Source organism: Nilaparvata lugens, chromosome 3 (assembly GCF_014356525.2).
Source record: "Nilaparvata lugens isolate BPH chromosome 3, ASM1435652v1, whole genome shotgun sequence".
NCBI classification, from domain to species: Eukaryota; Metazoa; Arthropoda; class Insecta; order Hemiptera; family Delphacidae; genus Nilaparvata; species Nilaparvata lugens.
Genome location: NC_052506.1, coordinates 33,825,157 through 33,850,863, shown reverse-complemented (window position 1 = coordinate 33,850,863; position 25,707 = coordinate 33,825,157). Strand labels below are relative to the sequence as shown.

General features: G+C 35.5%; 1 protein-coding gene across 1 annotated transcript; it reads right to left on the bottom strand.

Annotated features, from left to right (window-relative positions):
• Nucleotides 1-749: 749 nt before the first annotated feature.
• Nucleotides 750-24,473, bottom strand: LOC111047901 (retinol dehydrogenase 13). The gene is made up of 7 exons (XM_039423580.1): nt 24,243-24,473; nt 17,748-17,913; nt 8,437-8,545; nt 7,581-7,726; nt 4,358-4,526; nt 3,584-3,791; nt 750-916 (listed from the first exon to the last, which is right to left on the bottom strand). Exons 1-7 carry the CDS (start codon nt 24,317-24,319, stop codon nt 799-801), a joined length of 993 nt encoding a protein of 330 aa, XP_039279514.1. The 5' UTR covers nt 24,320-24,473; the 3' UTR covers nt 750-798.
• Nucleotides 24,474-25,707: the final 1,234 nt, after the last annotated feature.

The following is a 25,707-nucleotide window of genomic DNA, read 5'->3' as shown; positions in this document are numbered from 1 at the left end:
TTGATTTACAACCAAAGTCTGCATTCAAAGCTATTAAAGAAATACGTTTATCGAACAAGTTGAATAAATTGGTAGGTGTCCCATCTTGTACTTCCTCCAATTCTCTACAAGTTCTCTAATGTATCAGCTGTAAATAACTGATAGTGAGTATGTTTTTGATTTTGTATTCAAATTTTTCAAATAAGTGCAATATTTCTAAAGTTTTTAATTCATTGTGATTCATTTAGAGTATAACATCATCCTTCAAAATTCAAAATTTTCAAATCATTATTCCTGGACCGAAAATCAAGTGACGAAGCAGTGTGTGTATATATAACCTTAACTTTTGGACAACATTAACATTTTATTGATGGAGAGAAATAGTACAGGCTCAGCCTAGTCTCTCCTCCAATGTCATAATTGTATTATGATTATAGTGTTTTATACAATAAATGAATGAACATCTACAACTCTCAATCGTGAGATGTCAATTTTCAATTGTTCGAGCGTCACTCGTACATTGTCAAATTTCGATTGTATATTGAGAAAAAAATTCACTTATTGTACGTTATCAGCGACGTATTTTACGTTGTCAGCCAACATGTAATTGATGAATAAATAATTTTATCAGTTACGTTTAGTTAATCAAGATACGTACCTTCATAAACAGGGTTTTTTTTTTGTTTGTGTAAATGGTTCTTTGAATAAACCACTTTTTTTTCATTTTTGATCATATCTTCGGTTGCAACTCACATTGTAATGAGGCATCAAACTCTTGAATTCACTATTTTATTGAAATTATGTAACGATCAACATGCTTCATGAAACCTTATCATTTGTATTCTGAAAGTCAGTCCATTTGCTACTCACTAGCCACAGCCATTCACTCATTTCAGTGTTCAACGCAATTGGTGCTATTTCAGATTCTCCCCTGTACCTAAAACACAAATTACTTAATTAATAAAAAAAATATGAAAGTAGTTTAGTTGATAAACTATGAATAATCTATCCTCCGTTTCAAAACAGTTTTGAAAAACTATAGGGGTATAGTTATTTAAGAGGTATAACATTATCAATTCTCTAAAATTCTTAATCAAGCAATGTTGAAGGTTTCATTGAAAACAATTCACAGCAATCAACTTTGATAGCTGTGAAAATCATAGAAATTGAGTTGAATTTGTTACACATTTGAGAAGTTCACTCTTACCAGTTCTAAACAGTCGATGAAACTGAGAAGAATTCATCAAACTACTACTTATTCAAAGTTATTTCATAATATGACACTTCATTAAGAACTAGGTTTCGTGGCATAACCTGCCACATTTATTGTCTAATGAATTAATGTCAACAATCAGTAGAAAGTACTATTTTCGTCTTTATCTGCTGACTGTCAACAATTCTGACTTCATAAAACAAAACTGTATGATTGCTGACAGTCAGAAGGCCACAGTTCAGCCAGTGGCGGCTCTAAGGTGAAAAAGTAGGTACAGCCCAATATTGAGTAGGATGGCTGAATCAATTCATATATTACCATACTCGTATATCAGAAAAATTATATAAACTGGTGGTCTGTCGATTCGGAAACAAAACAGTCTATTTAAATAAAAGCTCCTCCATAACCATGAGTTACTCGTGTACCATGATTGCTGGAAGTCTTCGGTCAGCACCACTTCCATCGGCCAATTTTTGAGTATGAAGAATTGGTTGAGGCTTTTCGACAGCTAACAAATCTTTTCTGTCCTTTTCTTTCCACTTAGAAAACGGTGTTTCAATTGACAAGCAAACTAAATCGTTCTCAGGCTCCATGTTTTACGTTATACAATTCACACTCATAACTTTAAGAACACAACAGCATCAGTCACCACTGGTGGTGGTTGGTGTCGCCACCAACAATCTAACATAACCTCAACAGAAGGAAATAGGACAGTTATGGAAAGAGAACGTCCTCAATGTTTACTAAGATGACCGACCTAAGCGAATACCTATAATAATGAGGATAGACCCAGGGCAGCCAAGAGGCAACCTACGATAAGCGGGCAGTACCTGGGCTATGAGTCATCATTTCTAGTCACACTGAAGCTATGAAGCGAGCAAGCCGTTGTCATGGCAACCAAGCCATAGGTGCTGCCAGCTAGTCAGATCTGACATTGGGCTGTACCCGGCTGCAATACAATAGTCATCTTTCGAACAGTGCTGTCAGCAAGATGCATTCGCAGTGTTGCTAGCAAGCAGTAATGTACCAGCAATATTGTACGGTATGATATTTTTTCACTGTATTTACACTACATTCTAAGATCGCAAATAAATATAAGAATATTTTATCAAGTAAACCAATATTTATTTGAAATCATATTGCACTATTTTCCTTCTTCAACTAGATAATTGAATTGATATTTTCATTTTTAAAAACTTGGTACGACCGGCTTTACTTGCTGCCCCTGAAGAGCCGCCACTGAGTTCAGCTGCAGATAAAGTTGTGACAGGTTATGCCAAGAAACTGGTTCTCTAGTGTAGCCGAAATGTACTTAATTCATGTTTTGCACAGTAATTTATTGTGCATTAATTTTGTTACGGCAGCTCATCTTATCACTCATGTTAGGCGCCTACCTGGTTCATTTCCCAATCAGTTGCCCTCTGAGCACAGAGTTGGAAGGTCTAGTAAAAGTCGTGCTGATTTTAACTCTCGATCCTGACACCAAACAATCTCTTTCCTATGCTAAATATCATGCATAATTCATTTAAACATAAGTTAGACTTCAGAGTCGTTCCGCACCAGCAGAAGGAGCCAATAGAGCACCGAATGGTGGGAAATCGTCCACCATTCATACCCTCATCACTCATCACCGTACACAGTTGAGGTCCTCCGAGTTTTACTCGAGTGTAAAAAATTCTACATAAATACTGGTTGACAAATTTTTGTTCGGTTTATTCATTATAAAGAGCTTCCGCTACATTAATCAAAACTCAAATGATGAAAAATAACCTGATTCAATTTTCTTGGAAAACTATGTAAAAAATAGTTCTACAATAGACTTTACCGTTGGGGCACTTGATAATAAGATGTTACGTGTTCATTGGATGAGCAAACACTTATTCATTGTCAGCCCCCTGTGGGTTGGGGGAGCTTTGAGTCGAAAATCGTACTCAAGAATGTTTTGAAAACCAGAATTCACCCACAGTATCTCTGCTTGTCGTAGGAGGCAACTAAAAGGGACCCCAATGCAACTCCAGAAGTTGCTTGCCTTCAAACTCACGGGATCCTTGGATCCTTTGGATCCTTGAATCCAGCCCTTCAAAAACAATAAACAATATTCATTGTCATGTGAACAATCATCAATTATTGCCATATAACCATAATAATTGTAATAATCGCACAATTATATTGAAAACTATATAAGTTGTATTCACTTACATCATCAAAAGCTTATTGATAGAAAAGTAGGTATAATTCTACAATTGACAATATTGTTAGAGTTGGCACTAGTTTTGGGAGTGGTATTGTAAGTCCTCTATCACAGAACATGCCTAAAACCCACAAGTACTAAATCTGGCCGTGATTTCCCTAAAACCACTGATTAGTAAGTACTAGCCTAATTGGACTTACTTCAAACACTTTCCGGTAACTGTTTGAAGATTAGGATCCAATGCGGCATAGACAACCGCCTGGCCTCCTTGCCTGGGCGATTTGAGGAAAGGCCACATTAACGGCTTCACGAAAAACATTGAAATCATACTTTTGCCAAAGCTTGTGTGCCTCAATAGCTCTGTGTCTACTGTACCGGGATCAACACTATTCACAGTTACTCCACTACCTGAAAAAACAATTTCAAATTCAAAATAAAATTGTTAGAACCAATTCAAGGATTTCTACAGGCTGCTAAAAAATTATCTATCATCAAGTATACTCAATAATGAAAATTACAGCGAATTCCCCCAGGCTGAAGAACACGCTCAAAATGCCGCTGATATTCCATCAGCTGTTCTACTGAATGCAGTGGAAAGTCAAAAGAAATAGTTCAAGGCAATGTAACTAGAATACCAATGTATTGGTAAATTGGTTCAAGGTGGATTGATTTATTGCATAAATCATTTTATATCCTCAAATTGAAATTCGATATACAATTTACCCGATTTCTAGGGATTCAAAAGAAGCGATATGGAGGAGCTTTATATGCAAATACATAGATATATACAAATAGACACAATATTTGATAAATATTAACATGATATGTAATTAAACGAAGACAACCATGGACGTCAACAAAGCATTCACCGATCAACTATAATTGAATTGAAATAACATATCAGAATATGAAAATAGCAATTAATTGAATTAATTCCATCATAATATATGAATGATCAAGTTTGTAGTGCCTACCTTGGAGATCTCTAGATAACTTTTGTGTGAATAACATATTGGCCAGTTTGCTCTGATAGTAAGCTTTCTCACCGTCATACTCTCTGTCACTGTTCAAGTCCTCAGTGTTGATCACGCCCTTGTGATAGACTGAGTCACAGAGAGTTATAATTCTACTGGGTGCGGACGCCTGTCAATCAATTCCAACTATTAATGATTTCATTCATCACAGATTTGTAACTTGCTTTTAATAGCCAAGTATTATATTATATTAATTTATTTACGATTGATGATTTTGTATTTATAAATAAAAAAGAAAACACAAATATGCATAGAATTACGATACAACTACAAATCCATCTATTTAAATTCAATAGTACACGCATTCCAACTCAAATTACTCATTTTTATTTTTATTGTGGAAATTTACAGCACCAGCTCTTGTGAACGTTCTTTTATCTGTGATATGTCAATAAAATGTATGAAACACAATCTTGTGCTAAGATCCAACAAGACGGGCCTTTCGCACCCTGAAACTGATCCTAGACCCTTACCATCTGTCAATGTTAAAAACGTGTTATGAGATGGGTGTTTTCGGTCAGGAAAACGTCTTCTGTAGGCTATACTCCCTCTGCCTCTCTTGAATTGCATCCACACTCTCCATACACCAATAACATGATCAAGTACTCAATCAAGGTAAATTTCATGATAATGAACATGAACACTTCTCTACTAGATAAAGTTGATACGGTACATATCATGCCAATTAACTGGAAAGCACACTGAAAATTGGCTGAAACATACACTTCATGTTATTTTATTCGGGATTTATGGTACAGGAAATAATGCAAGTTATTAAAAAAGTTATATCATTGTAGAATGTTGAAATGTTGATTAAAACTTGTGAATATTGTAACAGATAAATCAGGTGATTTCACCCGTTTAGGATCACCACTTGATGCATTGTGAATTTGTGAATTTCCTCAATTTGAAGGTGTTCATTCCAGATGTTAGCATTTTGAACACTTTATCATGGAACTTACCTTTTCGAATTTATACTCATTCGAAAGCTTAAGAAACGAAGAAGTTTTTGAATATTGAAACCACTATAATTACCCGGAGAAAAATAGGTTTGAAATTTGACTTTGAATTTGAAGAATAGCCTTTTTTCAAGTTTTAAGCCCGAATAAAAATATCTAACAACAGATAAAATTACATTAATCTTGTTTGAAATGTTTTTCTCTTTCCAAAAATACACTTGAAAATGAAATTCCACCAGTAGTTTTCAAGTTATTGAGTATTTAATAACCGGAAGTAGGCATATTCTGAAAATATCGAAAAATCGATATATCTCGAAAACTAAGGTCGATAGGAAAAAGTTTACTGAACATTTTTTGTCAGAAATGTCGAGTGGAATCTATGGTCAACGGCTGTTACAACCTTGGTGGGACACCCTGTATAAATACAGAAATTGCTCGCTTAATATAATAGGATATCTGTATGTGACCGGATCTCGAAAACGGCTCTAACGATTATCACGAAATTTGGAACAAAGTGGGTTTATGATATGAAAATTTGATTGCACTAGGTCTCAATCCTGGTATAACTCGCTGAAGGACATTAAAAGGATAAATACGTCCTTAGAACGGCTGGAAATTTTGTCGTCTGTCGATACTGTAATGGAAGTGAGTGAACGAGTGCATGTGTGGGTTATTCCTCAGCTTATCTCACGAGAAGAATAATATTTAGTCAGAAAAATTTATTTTTGTTTATTTCTCTTTTTTTTAGAAAACATGTTTACTTCAGAAAGTCCAAAATAGTAACTAGATGCTGTGAGTATAGAATAGTACATAGTATATTAACAAATATTGTAACAGATAAATCAGGTGATTTCACCCGTTTAGGATCACCACTTGATGCATTGTGAATTTGTGAATTTCCTCAATTTGAAGGTGTTCATTCCAGATGTTAGCAGTTTTGAACACTTTATCATGGAACTTACCTTTTCGAATTTATACTCATTCGAAAGCTTATGAAACGGAGAAGTTTTTGAATATTGAAACCACTATAATTACCCGGAGAAAAATAGGTTTGAAATTTGAATTTGAAGAATAGCCTTTTTTCAAGTTTAAGCCCGAATAAATAACTACAAAATGTCTAACAACAGATAAAATTTCATTAATCTTGTTTGAAATGTTTTTCTCTTTCCAAAAATACCCTTGAAATTGAAATTCGACCAGTAGTTTTCAAGTTATTGAGTATTTAATAACCGGAAGTAGGCATATTCTGAAAATATCGAGAAATCGATATATCTCGAAAACTAAGGTTGATAGGAAAAAAGTTTACTGAACATTTTTTGTCAGAAATATAGAGTAGAATCTATGGTCAACGGCTGTTACAACCTTGGTGGGACACCCTGTATAAATACAGAAATTGCTCGCTTAATATAATAGGATATCTGTATGTGACCGGATCTCGAAAACGGCTCTAACGATTATCACGAAATTTGGAACAAAGTAGGTTTATGATATGAAAATTCGATTGCACTAGGTCTCAATCCTGGTATAACTCGCTGAAGGACATTAAAAGGATAAATACGTCCTTAGAACGGCTGGAAATTTTGTCGTCTGTCGATACCGTAATGGAAGTGAGTGAACGAGTGCATGTGTGGGTTATTCCTCAGCTTATCTCACGAGAAGAATAATATTTAGTCAGAAAAATTTATTTTTGTTTATTTCTCTTTTTTTTAGAAAACATGTTTACTTCAGAAAGTCCAAAATAGTAACTAGATGCTGTGAGTATAGAATAGTACATAGTATATTAACAAATATTGTAGCAAACATAGTAATATTTATTATGTGTTTGTTTTTTGAAGTGTGTATAAATTATTATTTTGATGAGTGATAGTAGCTTAACCTAGATTTTGATTTGAAATGTAGTATAAATTTGAAAAGGGACAGTTTTGGGCATAAGCCTGTTGTGCCTCCTCATATAACTGTAAAAATAATTGTACGACTGAGGAAATGAATAAATAAATATAAACTATAAATTCAATATTTCGTTACAAATCTATGCTTTTACACTCCAGAGCGAAGCTCGGTCCCCCGATATTAATTTACATTATTAAAAAAATATGTATTGTTAAAATGAATCTGAGAAAATTTTCAAACTATTTCTATAGGCCATCTGTTGATACAGCTTACTTCCATATAACATATTTTTAAATGTTTGATAGGTTACTTACTTTTAATTTATCAAGAAGTAGATTTGTTAGCAAGAAATGTCCCATATGATTGACTCCCAACTGAGTTTCTATTCCATCTTCGGTTAATGTTCTAGGGCAATTCATGACTGCTGCATTATTTACAAGTATATCAAGTTTTGTGTGTTCTGTAACCGATTCCAAAATGAAAATTAAAACAAAAAAATGGCATTCAAGTAACAAAATAATTACTTTACGTATAAGTACCTATAATTAACTAATACGTATCAGTAATATATGATGTAAGTTTGTAAACAATTTATGCATTTTCATGTTGAAAATCACACAATTTGATCACCCATCGATTCATAGCTCATCTATCAATATAAACATAATCACTTGTAACATAGTACGAGATATAAGCAGCATCATACAGATTTCCGAACATTCTTTGAAGATGTTTCAAATAGCATCAATCACACAATGATATTTTTCTCAATAGTTGAAAATATTTTATTATCATTAACAAGGTAAGCATCAGAGCAAACCTTCATTCTTCCAATATAGTAATAGATGTATAAGTGTTTAGAAGTGAAGCATCCAAGCTGCAAATGCATGTAGAGAATAATGTTAAAAATTAGTTGAATGGAACTGGAAAGCGCTCCAGACACAATGATAAGAATTCATTTTGACAATTAATATAATAGCTGCATTTAATTAGTAAATGAATGAAAAATCACAAGTGAAAACATCGCAGTTCTTAAAGAATTAAGAAATTTAGTTCTTAAAGAATGTACATTTACATCCTACCAGATGCACTTCTAAAGTATATCCAGCTCATCTTCAACAAGCATGCACTGTATGTAAGCATTACTTATAAGTTTACTCTCTTACTCACCTTTATTAAATCTATCTACAAATTGCCTTATGGAGTCTTGAGAAGCCAGGTCACATTTTCTACAATACACATATTTGTTTTTCGTATTCATCACTATTTTTTCTCTCTCCTAAAACAAGAAAAATTTTATTCAACGTTGAAACAAATATACATCTTGTAATGTTCCTCTTATAAACTATATCAGTTTATAATACTCTTATTGTACATGTAAGACTGATTTCATGGCTTGACATTGATTGTGATCAGTATGGTGTAATAATTTCCCCACACACAGACTGTTTCTGTGTGAGGAAGATTAGTGATCATTGAGACCAACAGAGACTGAATGGTTGTCTGTGCTAAGTAATTTCATGCCTCCAGATCTCAGAAGGCTTGAGAAGATGACCAAGTTCATTCATGAGGGTCTCCCAGTCTTTAGACATTTGGCTAACACTCCATCAAGGCACCTCAAGTCAAGAAGATACTTAAGACTTGAAGAGCCTGAGACTGAAGAATGAGATTGTTGCAGGAAGAGATTAGGAGCAGAAGTCTTGTGAATGACCCTAATGACATTGTCCCTGGCACCCATCTGAGACGTAGAGAGTGGTGTGGCCTTAACCGGTTCAGGATGCAGGTGGGAAGGTGTGCTGAGCTGACGACAGCATGGGGATACACCTCTGATCCTCTGTGACAATGTGGTCAAATTTAATCAATGAACCACCTGATATCTGAGTGTCCACAACACTTCTATCATGGAGGGCTGACTGAAGTTCATGCTGCTGGAGAAGAGGCATGTCAGGGGCTTCAGAACTTACTTCAGTCTATTAGTATTTAACATATTAAGTATACAATTATTATTTAACCTTGGCCTATGAATGCAAAGGCTTGAGGACGGCTTGAGGAAGGTTGGCAAAGCCAACGAAAATTTCCGAAAATAATGTAAGTTTCTAAGTGGTTTTGATCTATCTGTGTCGTGTGTGTTAAATCTCACTTACCGTTTTCCATTTTTTAGGTTACCTATTTATTTTGCTCTTAGGATAGACGTTGTTGATCTCAATCAGCTGTTATGCCGTCGAGATTTCATGGCCGCTTGTAGATTCGTTTTTGTGTCAATTTTGTCTTTTAGATATTTTTATAGATGATAATCCATATTCACTTTTTGTAATCATTTTCAATTATATTTTACAAATTGATTGTCTCTCATTTTATTAGTGTGATCGTTCAGTTATGTGTTAACAGTATTTTTGAGTCACGCAGTCATTTGCTTTTACGGTTCCGAGCCTAAAACGTGACTTCGTTCTTCCTGTTTGTTTCTGTCTCTTGTGCACTAACTCTTCGAAGTTCCCATACGTTTCTTCAAAACTTCAAGTATTTCTAGGAAGTATGGTCACTGTTAGCATTGATTTCGACAAATCAATCTGCGCTATACATCTCGCCGTTCACCGTTTCAAAATTGATTCATTAGTTTTTGTTTTATCTTCATTCCAAGTTTTCATGTGCATCACAGCTTGCATTGTACATGAAACTTTCCTGCAGTGTTGAAACTTCTTCATTCATTCAGTGTTCAATCCAAATTCATCTTATGTTTTGGATCTCGCATCTAGCTTACAATTTGGATCTTCTGCAATGCTACTCATTGAAGATTTGAGTTCTTCTTTCACATCATCTTGTATCTGGTAACGCTACTACCATACGTTCGGATTCAATCTCGCCATCGCCTTTGGAGTGTCCTCGTCGGAGTTTCATCGGTTTCTTATAACAGTGAGGGGTTCACTGTTGTCAGCCTAGAGTCGTCCTGGATTCCTGCTGGTCTCCAGAATCTTGGTCTGAAGTTCTCTTCCTGATCTGCACCACCTGCGTGGACACGCTGGTGCTCATCTCCACCTGCTGCTACTTCAAACTTTCTGAGCTAAGTCCTATATTTAACATTATTGATAGTTTCACATCACATCAACTCTGTAGCAAAATATACACTTTGGTTATAGATCTTGTGCTATCTCTTCTAAATTGGATATTTTGAGTGTAAAGTACATTTGCTTTATCTTCCCAGACTTGTCCTAATTTATCAGTGAATCTTATATTCAATATTATCTCAATATTCAGTGAATCTTTTTAATTGAGTGTTTTCCACTAATTTTAAAGCTTTCATCTTCTATTGGTGATTGTATCCTTTTAGTTATTAAAATTGACAATAATTAGTAACCTTCATTTTGAATAATTGTTATTTGTTTTTCAATTATTAATTCCCATATTAATGTATTTTCATTTTGATTTCTAAAGGTTTAAATAGTCTCAAACTCATTCAATTATTTTGGTTATCTATAAAGTACCCACTTGATATCGTGATTTCAAATTCATATTGTCTTAGTGTAAATCAATCTTTAAATATTTCAAAGTATTGAAAGTGTTTAAACATTACTCCTTTATCTGGTAATTATTTAAATTCAAACAAGCAATTAAAACCTTTCTTTTCTTTGTATTCCACTAATATTATGCTTATTTAGTTTCCTTTGTGTCAGTTCAGTCTCTTGATTCTTGCACCTTTGCAGATCTTGTCTTTTGTATCGATTATTAGCTTAACTTTGTGACTACTGTTTGTTCAGTTTATCCATTCTAAATTTATTGTAGAACTTTGGTAATAGTTCATCATTTGTTTAATTACTCAATTAATTACATCAATAATTACATCAGTAATTACATCAGTTTAATTACATCAATTTTTGATTACTCTTGTATTTGTTACTTGAGCACTTTTCAATTTGAGCATTTTAATTGTAATTTGTCAATAGCCTATTCAGTAACGTTCATTATTCATCAAGCCTGTTGTTTAATTTGGGTTTAATCAACCATTCTAAATTTCTCAGAGCTCTTTCAGTTATTATTTGCACTACAAACATTTTAATTAAACTTGATTATATTCAACCTTTCATTTGGTATTTTTTATTTCAATCTCAATCCTGAGTTACCATTTGCTGTACATGCCAATTTGATTTCATTCAAAACATATTATGTAAGCACATTGGATCTTTCCTCCTTTCAAATTTATATGTGGATTTTGTTAGTCTCTGATTACTTTACTAAATTTCATAACCTACAAATTCACCCCTTTATACAGTCCACTCTTTTGCTTAGACAAATTTCACATACGTTTCCTGTTTTAATTAATATTATGAAACTGTAAGTGTTTTCTGTTATGTATAAATATATATTTCCCCACACACAAGCTGTTTCTTTGTGGGGAAAATTACCAATATTTTAATTAAACCTGCATATATATATATATATATATTATACATATTTATATATATATTATTATTATTATTAATTCTATTAAAACTAGTCACTAGGACTAACCATTAATTTTGTTCTCTTATTTCTTATCCTAACTTATTATTTTTTATTGCTTAAGTATTCCAGTGAAGCCTACAGTTCTAATCTATAATTTCTCTACTTTAAATTCTTTCGCTACACATTTATTTGATTTACTTTAATATTACTTTAATCTATTTAATATACTTTTTTCACTTCACTAGCACTACATCAACTCGAAGAGCTTTGTTCCCTTCAACCTCCTTGTGAGTTCAGTGCTGTCTAGTAGTTGGATGACTTCCGTGTTGTCGTGTTGATGAGGACGTGACTCATGATGGGCTGCCAATCGTCTTATTTCACTGGTCACATAGGGGATGTGCAGATCTCGGTGCAAATCGCTGTTCCTTATGTACCAGGGCGCATTCACCATGTTCCGCATACATTGTTTTGAAATGTTATCATTCGAATGATAATGTTATCATTCGATGTGAATCTTATTGATGTTAGATGTTCTAGAGAAGCCCCATAGCTGAATTCCATACGTCCAGACAGGTTTTAGAATTTGTTTGTAAATCAATATTTTGCTGTGCAATGAGAGATGTGATTGTCGGCCCAACAGCCAATAGATTTTACTGTATTTGAGTCCCAGCTCGCTCCTTTTCATCTTGATATGCTCTTTCCATTTCAACTTGGCGTCAAGAGTCATTCCAAGGTATTTTGCTGTGTGGTACTACATTCCCATTTAGATTTATTCGAATCGGATCATTGATATTTTTGTTTGTGAAGTTGATATGAATGGACTTCATTTCATTCAATCGAATTCTCCATTTTTTGGTCCAGTCACTGAATTTGTTGCTAGCATTCTGTAGTTTTGTGGCTGCTTCTTGTACTGTTTCCCTTCTGCCAGTATTGCAGTATCATCAGCATAAGTAGCAATTGTTACTGCATCCAATTCAGGAAGATCGCTTGTTTACAGCACATAAAGAACTGGTCCAAGAACACTACCTTGTGGAACTCCAGCCCTTATTTCCTTCAATTCAGAGACGTCGTCACCTTGTTTTACTCTGAATAATCTGTTGGTGACGCATAATTTTAAAAGTTTTACAAGTTGAGTGGGAAGAATTTTATTATGTTTACTAATTAGTCCTTCATGCCACACTTTGTCAAATGCCTGTGCCACATCAAGGAAGATTGCTGAGCATATAGATTTTTCTCTAATGAGTTCACTTGGTCCAGGGTTGAGTGCTTCTGCCTGAAACCAAATTGATGGGCTGGTATCAGATTCCTGCTACTTATGATGGGAGTCAATCTCTTCATTAGCAATATCTAAAAAAACTTTGAAATTACAGGTAGAAGAGATATTGGGCGGTACGATTTTGCTTCTTGGGGACATTTCCCAGACTTTTGCAACATAATGGTTTCTGCCACCTTCCAAATTGTAGGAAAAGGCTGTAATCGGAGTGATGCATTGAATAAATATGTTAGCATGACAATACCTTTCCTTGGAAATTTCTTCATGTTTTCACCTGTAATCAGATCAAATCCAGGTGCTTTTTTGGTATTCAGATTATATTTTATTTCTTCTTGAACCTCATTTATAGAAACTAGATCTATCTCTGTATCTAAATCATCTATAATATTTTCTTCAGGATCAATTTCAGATGGAATGTTGTTTGGCTGAAAGATTTCTTCCAGATGATAAGCAAATATATCTGCTTTTTCTCTGTTGTTTCTTGCCCAAGTACCATCTGGTTTTCCAATTGGAGGGGATTGTAATATTGGTCGCTTAATTCTTTTTGTTGCTTTCCATAATGAATGATCTGTACTGGCATCAGCTGTCAAATTTTAAAGGTAGTTATTAATGGATTCCTCAGTTAGTTTCCTTATCTCTCTTCTCAATTGTTGTGTTTTGTTATTCAAGATATTCTTGTCAGCAGGATCACGAGTTTGTTGCCATCTTCTTCTTGCCCTTCGTTTTTCTAAAACAAGTTGCCGAATCTTCAGGGGGTAATATTGCATCTTTTTGTTTTCCTGGTGTTTTTCCAGGCTGATTTCTGGATTTGCCACATGAAATTTTCTGCTGCTTCATCTAACTGCTCAGCTGTTCTAAGTGGAATATTCAAGTTGATTTCATTCTCTAACTCCACTTTAAAAGCTTCCCAGTCTGTTGTCCTGTTGACTAACATTGGTCTGTCTTCTTTCTTTATTATTCGATCACTAAGTGTGAGAACTACAGCTGAATGATCCGAATCCAGGTCAAAGCTCTCTTCAATGGTCAATAAAATTACTGGATATTCTCTTTGTTATGAAGAGATCTAGAAGATCTGGAGTTTTATTCAAATCTGTTGGGCAATATGTAGATGTCCCTGTTGAATGGAATTCGCAGCCCAGCTCCTGGATAGTCTCTCTGAGTTCTTTTCCTTTGGTAGTTGTGAGTCTTGAACCCCAATCCTTTTGCTTGGCATTAAAATCTCCATCCACTATGAATCTATCTCCAAGCTGAAGAAGAATATTTGTATAATCATTTTTCTTTAAATTGTGACGTGGTGGAAAATATGCAGCTCCAACAAGTATTTTCTGGTTGATGGACTCTATTCCAACTACAGTTAGCTGTATTTCATCACTTTGAATACTAAAGTCTTCATAGTGTTTAATACTCTCCTTCACTATTACAGCACTTCCACCTCTTGCTTGATTTTGAGGATGAATAGTTTCGTAAAAATTATATCCATTGATTTTGAAGTGAGTCTGCTCAGTTGAATGCGTTTCAGAGATGAGGCAAACATCTATATTCCGTGTCTTTAGAAATATTTCTATTTCTTGTTTTCTATTATTATTGATATTATTTATTTCAATCCCTTTTGGAAGCCTGCCTCGATATTTGTCGTCAAAGAGAGAACCTGGTCTGTACAACTCCGGTTGGGTCGAAATCCAGCCTGTTCAATCGGTACATGCTCTAGTATTCTTTTACTAATCCTATTGTAGAGAAGCCTCTCTAGCACTTTGTAACTCACACTCAGCAGTGCAATAGAAGAAGAAGAAGAAAAGAATTGAAACTATTTTAGACTCCTTGAAATCTGCTGGGAGATTTCCTGTTTGCAGAATTTATGTATAAAAGCGTGACAACCACAGCCTAACCTTCCCTCCAGCATGCAACAGAGACTCTGGGTGGATTCCATCAAAGCCAGGTGCCTTTCCACACTTGGTATTACAAAGAGCAGCATCCACCTCCTCTACTGAGAAATCACTGGACAGATGTAAGTCCTCCACAGCCATAGCTTTAAGCTCTTTCAGTCCATTCCTTACCTCCGCTGCATGATCCAAACAGCCAGCAGCCTTAGACATCTGTTGCCTTTGTGGACCTGAGTGCTGCTTATGATACAGTGTGGAGAGATGGGCTCATTTTCAAACTCCTACATGTTCTACCAAGCCTAAAAATGCTAAAGAACAGATGCTTCAGAGGGCTCATGGATGATAAGCTAAGCAGAAGAAAGGTACTGAATAATGGATTACCACAGGGTTCAATCTTGTCCCCGCTCCTTTTCAACTTGTACTCAGCAGATCTTCCTAACATACAAAAGGATCTTCATCAAGGATCTTCATGTATGCTGATGACATTGCTGTGGCCACTCAAGAAAAGAGTATGAAGACAACATCAGAGAGCCTCACTGAAGACCTATCTTCCCTCTCAGTTTATTTCCACAAGTGGAGGCTACACCCTAACATGAAAAAAAACAGAGGTGTGCTGTTTTCACTTGAATAATGGGGAGGCTAGGGTAAAACTGGATGTGAGGTTTGACAAAAACGCAATTACAGCATAATTTATTTTCAAAGTACCTTGGTGTTACGCTTGACCGCACTCTTTCCTACAAAAATCACCTTCATAATGTTGCTGAGAAACTAAAAACTAGGAATAATATTCCACAAAAACTCTGTGGAACAACATGGGGAGCATCAGCAACAATTTTGCGCTGTTCTGCCCTAGGACTAGTATACCCCACAGCTGAATACTGTGCGGTTGTGTGGATGAATAGTGCCCATGTGAATAGAGTCAACACTCAGCTGAATAATTCCATGCGACTTATTTCTGGGACCATTAGAACCACCCCCACATATTGGCTGCCAGTTCTCAGCAACATTGCTCTACCAGGGCTGCGAAGATCTTTTGCTCTTGTTCGTGAGTATAATAAGATAAAAAATGACAGAGCACTCCCAATCCACAGAGATCTTCTGCAGCTCGGTAACAGGCTGAGGTCAAGGAGCCCTCCCATGCGCTTGGCTGAGCAGCTAGAACGTGAGAATTTCTCTGTTGCTGATAGCTGGGAGGAGGAGTGGATGGATAGAGCGCCTCTCAGTGTTAGTCTGAGGTATTCTGTTGGGAGGAGTGTGGCTGGGTTTGATCTGCCAAGGCGAACATGGACAGCACTCAACAGGATTAGAACTGGGCACGGAAGATGTAGAGCATCTCTTAGTGACTGGGGTAGATTGCCCTCCCCTGATTGTGATTGTGGAGAGGCTAGACAAACAATGAATCATATCATCCCGCATTGTGCTATTCGAGCCTATCAGGGCGGTTCAGATGATTTTATAGCAGCTTCTCCACAAGCAATAGCCTACATAGCCAACCTAGACATTCAAGTTTGACTTGATTATTTCCTATTTCCTTGTGCATATATTCACTTTTCTTTGTCATATATTTTTGTTTGTATTCTATAACCTAGATAGATAGTTTTATTTTTTTTCTTCAATCTGACAAAGGTCAAAGACCTGCAAATTTTTGTGAATTCATGTGTGTGTATGTGTGTGTCTATGTGTTTGCCATACACTAATAATAATTATTATTATTTATTTCATTGGCATTTCAGGTAGCAATCCTAATATCTTGTTGGCTTGCAATATTCATTTTCTAGTTTCCTTCTCGATACTCTTACTCTTCCCTTCCAAGCTGTCAAGTCGTCCAGAAAGAATATTTGAACTGTTTAAAATTTCCTGCAAAACCTTATTAATATCAACTGGTTGTTGTTGTTTTGGTTGACTCTCCTGTTGTAGGCTTGGAGTGGGTTTGGTTACTTGAGAATAGGATATTTCTTCAGTGTACTTTTTTGAAGTGAAGTTTCTCTGTTGGATTGTATGTGGTACTTCGCTACTTCTTTTAACTATGTTGTCTTTTTCAGTTCTTCTTCTCTGAAGTACTTTAGCGATGAGACAGCCTCTGTAGTTAGATGGGTGAGCCTCAGCACAATTGAAACATTTGGCTGGGGTTTCTTTAGCCTTGGTACATGAAATAGTCCAGTGTTTTCCAGCACACTTCACACACACAGGTTCATGTTGACAGTATGCCTGAGTATGACCAAACCGCTGACAACGTTTACACTGCGGAATCATTTTATTGCTTCTAATTGATTCAATTTTCACTTTCATATAGCAAATATGTTTAATTTCATATATATTTTTGAATGTTAACATGAATATTGGAAGTTTAGTAGCCTAATGTGTTCTTTTCCATCCTTCTTCACTTTTTTAATTTTGTTGACAGCACTGATTATTTGAAAGCCTCTGCCTAGAAGATCGTTCTTTATATCCTCTGGATCGCATGATGGATGAAGCTCTTTAGCCAAGACACGAATTGGACGAGTTTGTTTGTTTTCGTACATGTGTCATTCATATTTAGCTTCATTCAACATCTTAGTTAAATCTTAGTTAAATTAAATATTTATTTTGAGAATGGAAATTTATTTCATTTTAATTTTATAAATTCAGTATTAATTTTGTACTAATTTTATCATGTTGATAGAGAATATTGTTACTGAATTAGATAAATTCAATAATCAATAATGATTTTTGTATCGAGTTAAAACAACAGAATTATGAAACAAAAACTTAGAAATCTTAAAAATTAAATCCTCTATTCCGTTGTATGAGACAAAGCAATACATTCTGGATATTGTGGAATGAAAAATGTTCTCTAATTTAAAAAAAAAATTTGTAATGGAAAATATAATTGAAATGGTCAACTGGCTCACCAGTTCACATTTGTCACTGTCCCTACAAGCCATTACAACAGTGGCATTAAGTTGAGCAAGCTGCAGGGCTGTGGCCTGGCCAATGCCTGTGTTGGCTCCAGTCACTATCACAACTTTGCCTTTTGCCTCCAAACTAGTTTCATATTTCTCCCCACCAAGATATTCTCTGTAAAACAAGATAAAAAATTATTTTTTTCCCACCACAAAAAACATTATAATTTCACAAACATTTTTCGGAAAATAACTGACGACTACATCAAGTAAGAGTGGCCAGTGGGTAATTAAGCTATTTCTTTAAATCAACACATAATAGTTTGATTCTAGTCTGGATAATAATTGTTATAACATAAATACTGCCAGCAGCGCAACATAATGAAATTAGAAATGAAAACAATGGAACAAAAACACATATCTATTACCATTTTAGCTTAATATATTTCTCAAAAGCCAAATATTGTGTATTTCAAACAGCGATTTCTTAGTTCCCTTGCAGAGAAAAGTTGGAAAAGAGCATGTCCTTAGGTAATATGGTATTTTGTTGAAGATGTCAGGCCCTAAATACAAGAATGAGTGTCTAAGGAGCTCTTTATTGACTTTTGGGGCTCTATACAGCAGTCTATTAGAGCTTCTCATTTGGTAGAATAAGATGTCTCTCCCAATGCTCCCACTTTACAGGTAATATAGTTTTAGAACCTTGTCAATTTTTTAGATTCAATTTTTTAGGTGATATAATTTATCAGTCACCAACTAAATCATAATCTGCTTCTTCAATTCAAATGCGTATAACTAAAAAAGGGACATACCCAAATGAAAATATTATATAGATATGGTCTAATAAGGAGATTTCTAGTTGTTCGGTGCGGGGGTGGGCGAAAATTTAAATAAGCCTGCTATATTTCTCACTAGAAAATTACGGCGTACAAAGCTTCAAATAGCTGGCGAAAACTCAGATGTTTTGGCTATGCATAGTAGCGTCTTGATGCTGTGGAAGGGATGAATTGGTCCAGGGATCACGTTATAAGTCCGTGACGTGACTTTAATATTAGAAGAAACTTAATTGATCGAGCGAAGTGAGGTCTAAGATTCAAGTCGACGGTTTAGCATTTCTCTTAATGTTTAAATGTTCAAATCTTTAAATGTTTAAATGTGTTTAAATGTGTTTAAATGTGTTTAAATGTGTTTAAATGTGTTTAAATGTTAAATGTTTAAATGTTTAAATTTTAAATGTTTAATGTTTAAATGTTTAAATGTTAATGTTTAAATGTTTAAATGTTTAAATGTTTAAATGTTTAAAGTTTAAATGTTTAAATGTTTAAATGTTTAAATGTTTAAATGTTTAAATGTTTAAATGTTTAAATGTTTAAATGTTTAAATGTTTAAATGTTTAAATGTTTAAATGTTTAAATGTTTAAATGTTAATGTTTAAATGTTAAATGTTTAAATGTTTAAATGTTTAATGTTTAATGTTTAAATGTTTAAAAGTTTATATGTTGCGCATTTACGGCGAAACACGGTAATAGATTTTCATGAAGTTTGACAGGTATGTTCCTTTTTTGGGTCGATGTCAAACGAGGCAAACGACAGAAGAGTCCTGCGACAGTCGAGACCAGCGACGGTAGAGACCGGCGACATTCGAGGCCAGCGACGGTAGAGGACTGAAAAAGTGGCCTCAAATGTCGCCTGCGTTAGGCGACAGTTGAGGCCACTCTAATTTTTGTACAGCCCCGACAGTCGAGACCTACGACGGCAGAGGACTCCTGAAAAAGTGGCCTCAAATGTCGCCTGCGTTAGGCGACAGTTGAGGCCACTCTAATTTTCGTACACTCCCGACAGTCGAGGCCTACGACCGTAGAGGACTGTAAAACACGTCGGTCTCGACTGTCGCGCCCCCTCAAAAACACAGTAAAAAATAATTCTAAGGAAGAATGTTTATGTAACAGTTTTTCAAATCAACTTCCTAGATTATATAAAAAGGTAAATTTGTTCATTACTCTAAGCATCATACTACTGTATATAACCTTTTTCTATTCTGTGAAGCTTATTAATTTTGTAACTTTTAAATTCTTTATAACTTTAAATTCGTGTAACTTTGAAAGTTCAGCATGTAAAAAAAAGATACCAGCATTTTTCCATCCTCCAATTGAGTTTCGTCAACAAAGATGGTCAAGTCATATACATTCCAGTACTTGGATGATGGTCCCTAAACATATTTTTAAGTAATGGGAATCCATTACTACTGCATTATGCCTCCTTCATTGAGAAATCTAAATATTTATCTACCTTCTATCCATCTATAAGACGAGATGGTGTCTGTCTTTCTGTCTGTTTGTATGTGAGCTCATCACGCTTGAAATACTTGACTGATTAAGCTCTAATTCTTCACAAAGATGATCGTTCTGAAAATCCTTCAAGGATAAGCACTATCTACCTTCAAAGTTCATATGCTTTTTTTATGAAGGAAGTTGCAATTATTTAGTTTTCAACAAATCAGAAGTTATAATCATTATAAAATGTATTTTGTCTGGAATCGCAGTAGGATGTGTCCTCAACTGTCGCCTGCTGCAAGCGAGTCTCTAATTTTTGTACAGGCCCGACAGTCGAGACCAGCGACATTCGAGGCCAGCTACGGTAGAGGACTCCTGAAAAAGTGGCCTCAAATGTCGCCTGCGTTAGGCGACAGTTGAGGCCACTCTAATTTTTGTACAGCCCCGACAGTCGAGACCTACGACGGGAGAGGACTCCTGAAAAAGTGGCCTCAAATGTCGCCTGCGTTAGGCGACAGTTGAGGCCACTCTAATTTTCGTACACTCCCGACAGTCGAGGCCTACGACCGTAGAGGACTGTAAAACAGTCCTCTACGGTCGTAGGCCTCGAATGTCGTCGGTCTCGACTGTCGCGCCCCCCCTTTTTTAATTGCGCGTCGATGTATATACAAGGTTTTTGGAAATTTTGCATTTCAAGGATAATATAAAAGGAGAAAGGAGCCTCCTTCATATGCCAATATTAGAGTAAAAATCAGACTATAGAATTATTCATCATAAATCAGCTGACAAGTGATTACACAGATGTGTGGAGAAACCAGTCTATTGCTGTATTTCCATAAGGTCCATAGTTTCAATCGGGTACTTGTGGATGAAAATACTGCGTGAGGTCTACTGTTCACAAAATTACTAGTTATAGACAACTGTATTTACAGATTTATAGATAGCGGCCTTGTGACAAAAAGCTTTTTCTCGTGATTGAACAATCTATACCAACTTGATTAACAGAAAAAATATTGTTTATTCTCTGGAATTAATTATATCCTGGTTGAACGTAGGCCTAATTTAAAATTAACAGGTGATTAAACGCTAGAAGAACCAATGAGGGAAGCAGATTACTTTTTTGATTGGCAGTTCAATTTAATATACGTGCGTGAAATAGTGCCTATGATTAAGTTTACCATGATAAAAACCTTTCTGCAGACTAATAGAGTACAAATTATATATTGAATAGAATATTCTATTTCTTGTAATAGAATATAAGCTTATGCGAAATTCCATGCAAGCCTTATGGCGCGGTACCTAATAATTTGATGCAGATTAATTACGGCAACAAAAAGCTGCATCTTACATAAATGAGTTCATAAGAATTCCTTTCATTCCTCTTTCTACATCCATGACCAGTGAACTGGTTAGATGGCGTCAAAAAATAAAAATGACAGGTTAATCTATACTTGTGCGCATCAAAATATTCATTGACTGAGATGAATAGATATTTTTCTATTTAGCTAGATCTCCACTTCGTTTTTAAAAGCACTACCCTGCACCTCCTCCTTACATCAACTGACAAGTCATTCGTGATCGTCATTGTAGTGTCGCATTGCAAAGATAGCGAAGGAGTCCTTTCTCTTGATTGTTCTGCAGCACGATATGTATATTTCAAGTTTCATTGTAATTTATGCACGAAAATCTGATAACTGCCATCAGTGTCCTTGAAGCAGACTAGACAGTATGTAGGCCTACTGCATATAGAGACCGTCATAAAGCCCTGTTCAACAAACATAGGTCTACTGTGCTCACTATGAAAAAAGTAAGTAATTCAACCGGCACCTGAGAGTAAGAAAATACTACTGGACTCATGTTAGCCTGGCAAAGAAGAATACATAGGATCAGGAATCATCAAATCATCTGATAACAACTGTAAAGCAGCCTTAGATATCATCAACAGCCATTGTCCATGAAAAACATCACTGGAATTACCACTCAGCTCTGATGACTTCAATAACTACTTTGTCAGTATAGTTAATGATATACTGGTGGAATTGTCAAAATATGACTCAAATCTGATGACTAATGTTGGCCAGGTGCAACAGCGGTTGGAGGCATAGAAGCCAGTGGACGCTACCTGGGCTATCAACTTCATTTCAAAGCTGAAAAACTCCAGGTTACAGGATATCCATCGGCTTTCTACTTTTGTGCTGAAGGCAACTAAAGATAAAATATCAGAACCAATGGTTGCCGCCATAAACAAGGCTGGAATATTTCCAGACAGTCTCAAAACAGTTGCCAATATTTAATAAGGGGAATCTAGTTATACAGCGAACTTCAGGCCAATCTCTATTGTTCCGGGCTTTTCAAATGTGTTTGAAACGGGGATGAAGATGCAGTTGACCAACTTCTTCAAAGAAAACAGTTGTCCTCATGAGAACATGGTTTCAGGAATGGTCTATCCACCACAAGCGCTCTACTGGCATCAATAGACAGACAGAGTGCTTTCAAGGCTGACGATTCCCGTGCCCTCACATTGTATGGCCTTCGAAAAGCTTTTGACTACGTCTCTCACAAATTATTGGCAGAAAAACTTGAAAGATTCTTGTTACACATTCCTGGAGACAGTGGCATCTTACCTTGAAGGCAAAAAGCAAGTGTCCAACTGAGTGGTGCCACTTCAAAATTGAAAGCTCTGGAGCATGGAGTATCACAACAATCAGTCCTGGGACCCCTGTTGTTCATATTGTTTTTGAACGACTTCACAAGCATTTCACTCATTTCTAGAAGCACCACCATCAAACAAGTGAGGGAAAAGTCTGCCAGACTCATTGAGGAGGCTAAGCTGTGGTTTCTAGCTACCAAATTCGACCTCATTGAAGATAAAACGAGCATCCTAGTCTGCTCATTGAAGAGGCAAACAGCTAGAGAAGAACCAGTGGAGCTGTTAGGTTTTTCTGGATGGACAGGAGGTTGAGCTAGAACCATCATGCTCAACAGGTGTGAAGGAAACTTTTGAAAGTAGGCTATTATCCCTCCTCGGAAAACTAAGACACCTGACACCTGGACCAAAGCAGCCTCATCGAGACCTCTACCACCCACTATTCCAGAGCCACATAAACTGTGGATTACTGCTATGGGGCTATGAACCGGCCATCTATGATGTGCTGTACCAACAGAAAAAAACCCTGATGATAGTTTCTTTTTCAGAGATCACTGCTCTTCGTGAGTCTTGAATTTTCACGTTGTACAGCCAGTATGCACCTGAAGAAAAACCAGGAACTGCGACAAAGAAGATATACATGCATACAATACTAGACATGCTGCCCAATTAAAGGTACATTTTCGTTTGTGCGAAAACTTCCGCAGTCGACGATGACAAGCAATGTTGACATTCATATTGTCCAAATTTCAAGTGTGCTAAAGCAGCTGCTCAAATAACTTTTCATTATTTGTGTTTATTATTCAAGAACCAAAACATTTCTAATAATATCAACATATTGGCATTTAAAAGTATAAACTCAACCTCCCCCATTAAAACATAACTGAACATATTATTTTAGGTTATTTAGACAGATTGAAATCTAACCAATCTGAGATCCTCACCCTGTCGTGGTCCACGACGGCATTTACGCACAAACAAAACCCCAGCTTTAGATACCTTGCAACAGACTAGCTGGAGCTCACAACTCACAACAGCTTCCAAAAACAGGTTATAAAATTCTTCAACAGAGTTTCCAAGGAAATAAAAGTCAAACCAAACTCTAGGTTCTACACAATTGTACAAGAAAAACTCCTTGAAAGGCTACTCTACTCACTAGGGGAGACGAGTGAGAATCAATCAGAAGCCTCTTTTTCGAGATCGACCACCTCTACAATATGAGTATTAAAGCAGTTTTTGAAATGTATGTGACAGAAGTTTTTGAGACTGCCTATCTGGAAATCCCAGTCCTTGTCAATTACTTTAAGTTCAAGCCTTCACTATAAGGGCGTCACTAAATTGATTTCGCGCGTCTTTGTATTGCATGTTTTTAGGGGTGCGTCTATTTTGCTTGTATATTTTACCCCATAAGAGACGATGCATCCAATTAACAAGCGAAAGAAAACACAGTGCATCTGAGACTCTGTTATTTGACCCGTTGGGGTCATGGAAAATAAAATAGAAATGATATAAGAAGAATTAAAATGTTTTCAATTGAAACATAAATTTTATTATAAATTATTTTACTATGAAGTATTTACTTACTTGAGTAGAACCGAACCACCCACGACAGTTCCAATAACACTACCAATGAGTATGGGCTTTGCGAATGCTAATTTCATAGTTAAACACTACTTTCAATGAACAATTGAATTATAAAATTTATAAAGTAGGCTACAGGCTACATAAATTATTGTAGACAGTTAGACACTAAACTTCTTTTACTAGAAAAATAGCAAAAACATAACCTAAAATTTCAATCTTCTGTTTTCTCTATAAGGTTTGATATTGAAGAAAAATTATCTAAAAGTTTTAATAATGAATTACGGAAAAATTACTAGGAATTTTTCTGTCAAGCTGAGTTTCACCAGTAGGCTTACCTTAAACTTTAGATCTCTGCTGTATTTTCCTATTATTATTGTTGATTGTATTGCATTAAGAAGTGGAATTCGATAATAAAAAAGAAACAATTATTACTCTACCTCACTTTTAAATATTGATACAATTATTGTACTTTGATTTCAAATTTGATTCTTCACTTTTAAAGACTTGCAATACTTACCTTTCTGACAATGGACAATGCAGCCAACATTATATTGTTGAGGCTATGGAGATATCATCGTATTCTATTGTTTGACATCAAAAACACAATAATAAATATTAAATTATGAAACAGTAATTCATAAAATATATTATAGACATGATACTGCGATTCACGATACATAATTATATAGATTATTACAGTCGTTATAAGATTATCTCTATGATTTTTGTGAGATCGGACACGATCAGCTGTTATTCAAGGTCATTTTACAGCCCTAGGGCCGTAAAGTTTTACCGGCCTGGTCGGAAAACAATCACTTTCGGCCTCCATATGACGCACGTAAACCAGCTCATTACATCCAAGTGCGGCGAAATAGTATATTTCGCACCTAGGGCCGAAAATGAGCCTTTTTCGACTCAAAATCGGTTTTCAAGAAAGACAAAAAGATTGAGAGCCGGAATAGTATATTTCGCACCTAGGGCCGAAAATCAGACTTTTCCGGCTCGAAATCGGGTTTCAAGTCCGAGGCTGTAGGCCGAGGACTAGAAAAGATTGAGAGCTGGAAACACATTTTTGCCCATGGTGTGAATGCTATTTTTTGCCACACAGAAAAATAAAACAATATACATATATGAGAATAATTGTTTATTAGGCACTTCCGAAAGCAAAACTGAAAGCAAAGTTCTAGCAAATCTGAGGTGATCTGAATATCAGGAAATTGTCCAAGTATTTTTATTTTTGATTCTGATTTGTCTAAATAACCTAAAAGATTATGTTCAATTATGTGGGAGGTTGAGTTTATACTTTTTTATTATTTCAAATGACAATAAGATTATATTATTATAAATGTTTCAATTATAGAATAATGAACACAAATAATGAAAAGTTTTTGATCAGCTGTTTTAGCACACTTGAAATTTGGCCAATCTGAATGTCAACGTCAACAATGCTTGTTGTCATCGACTT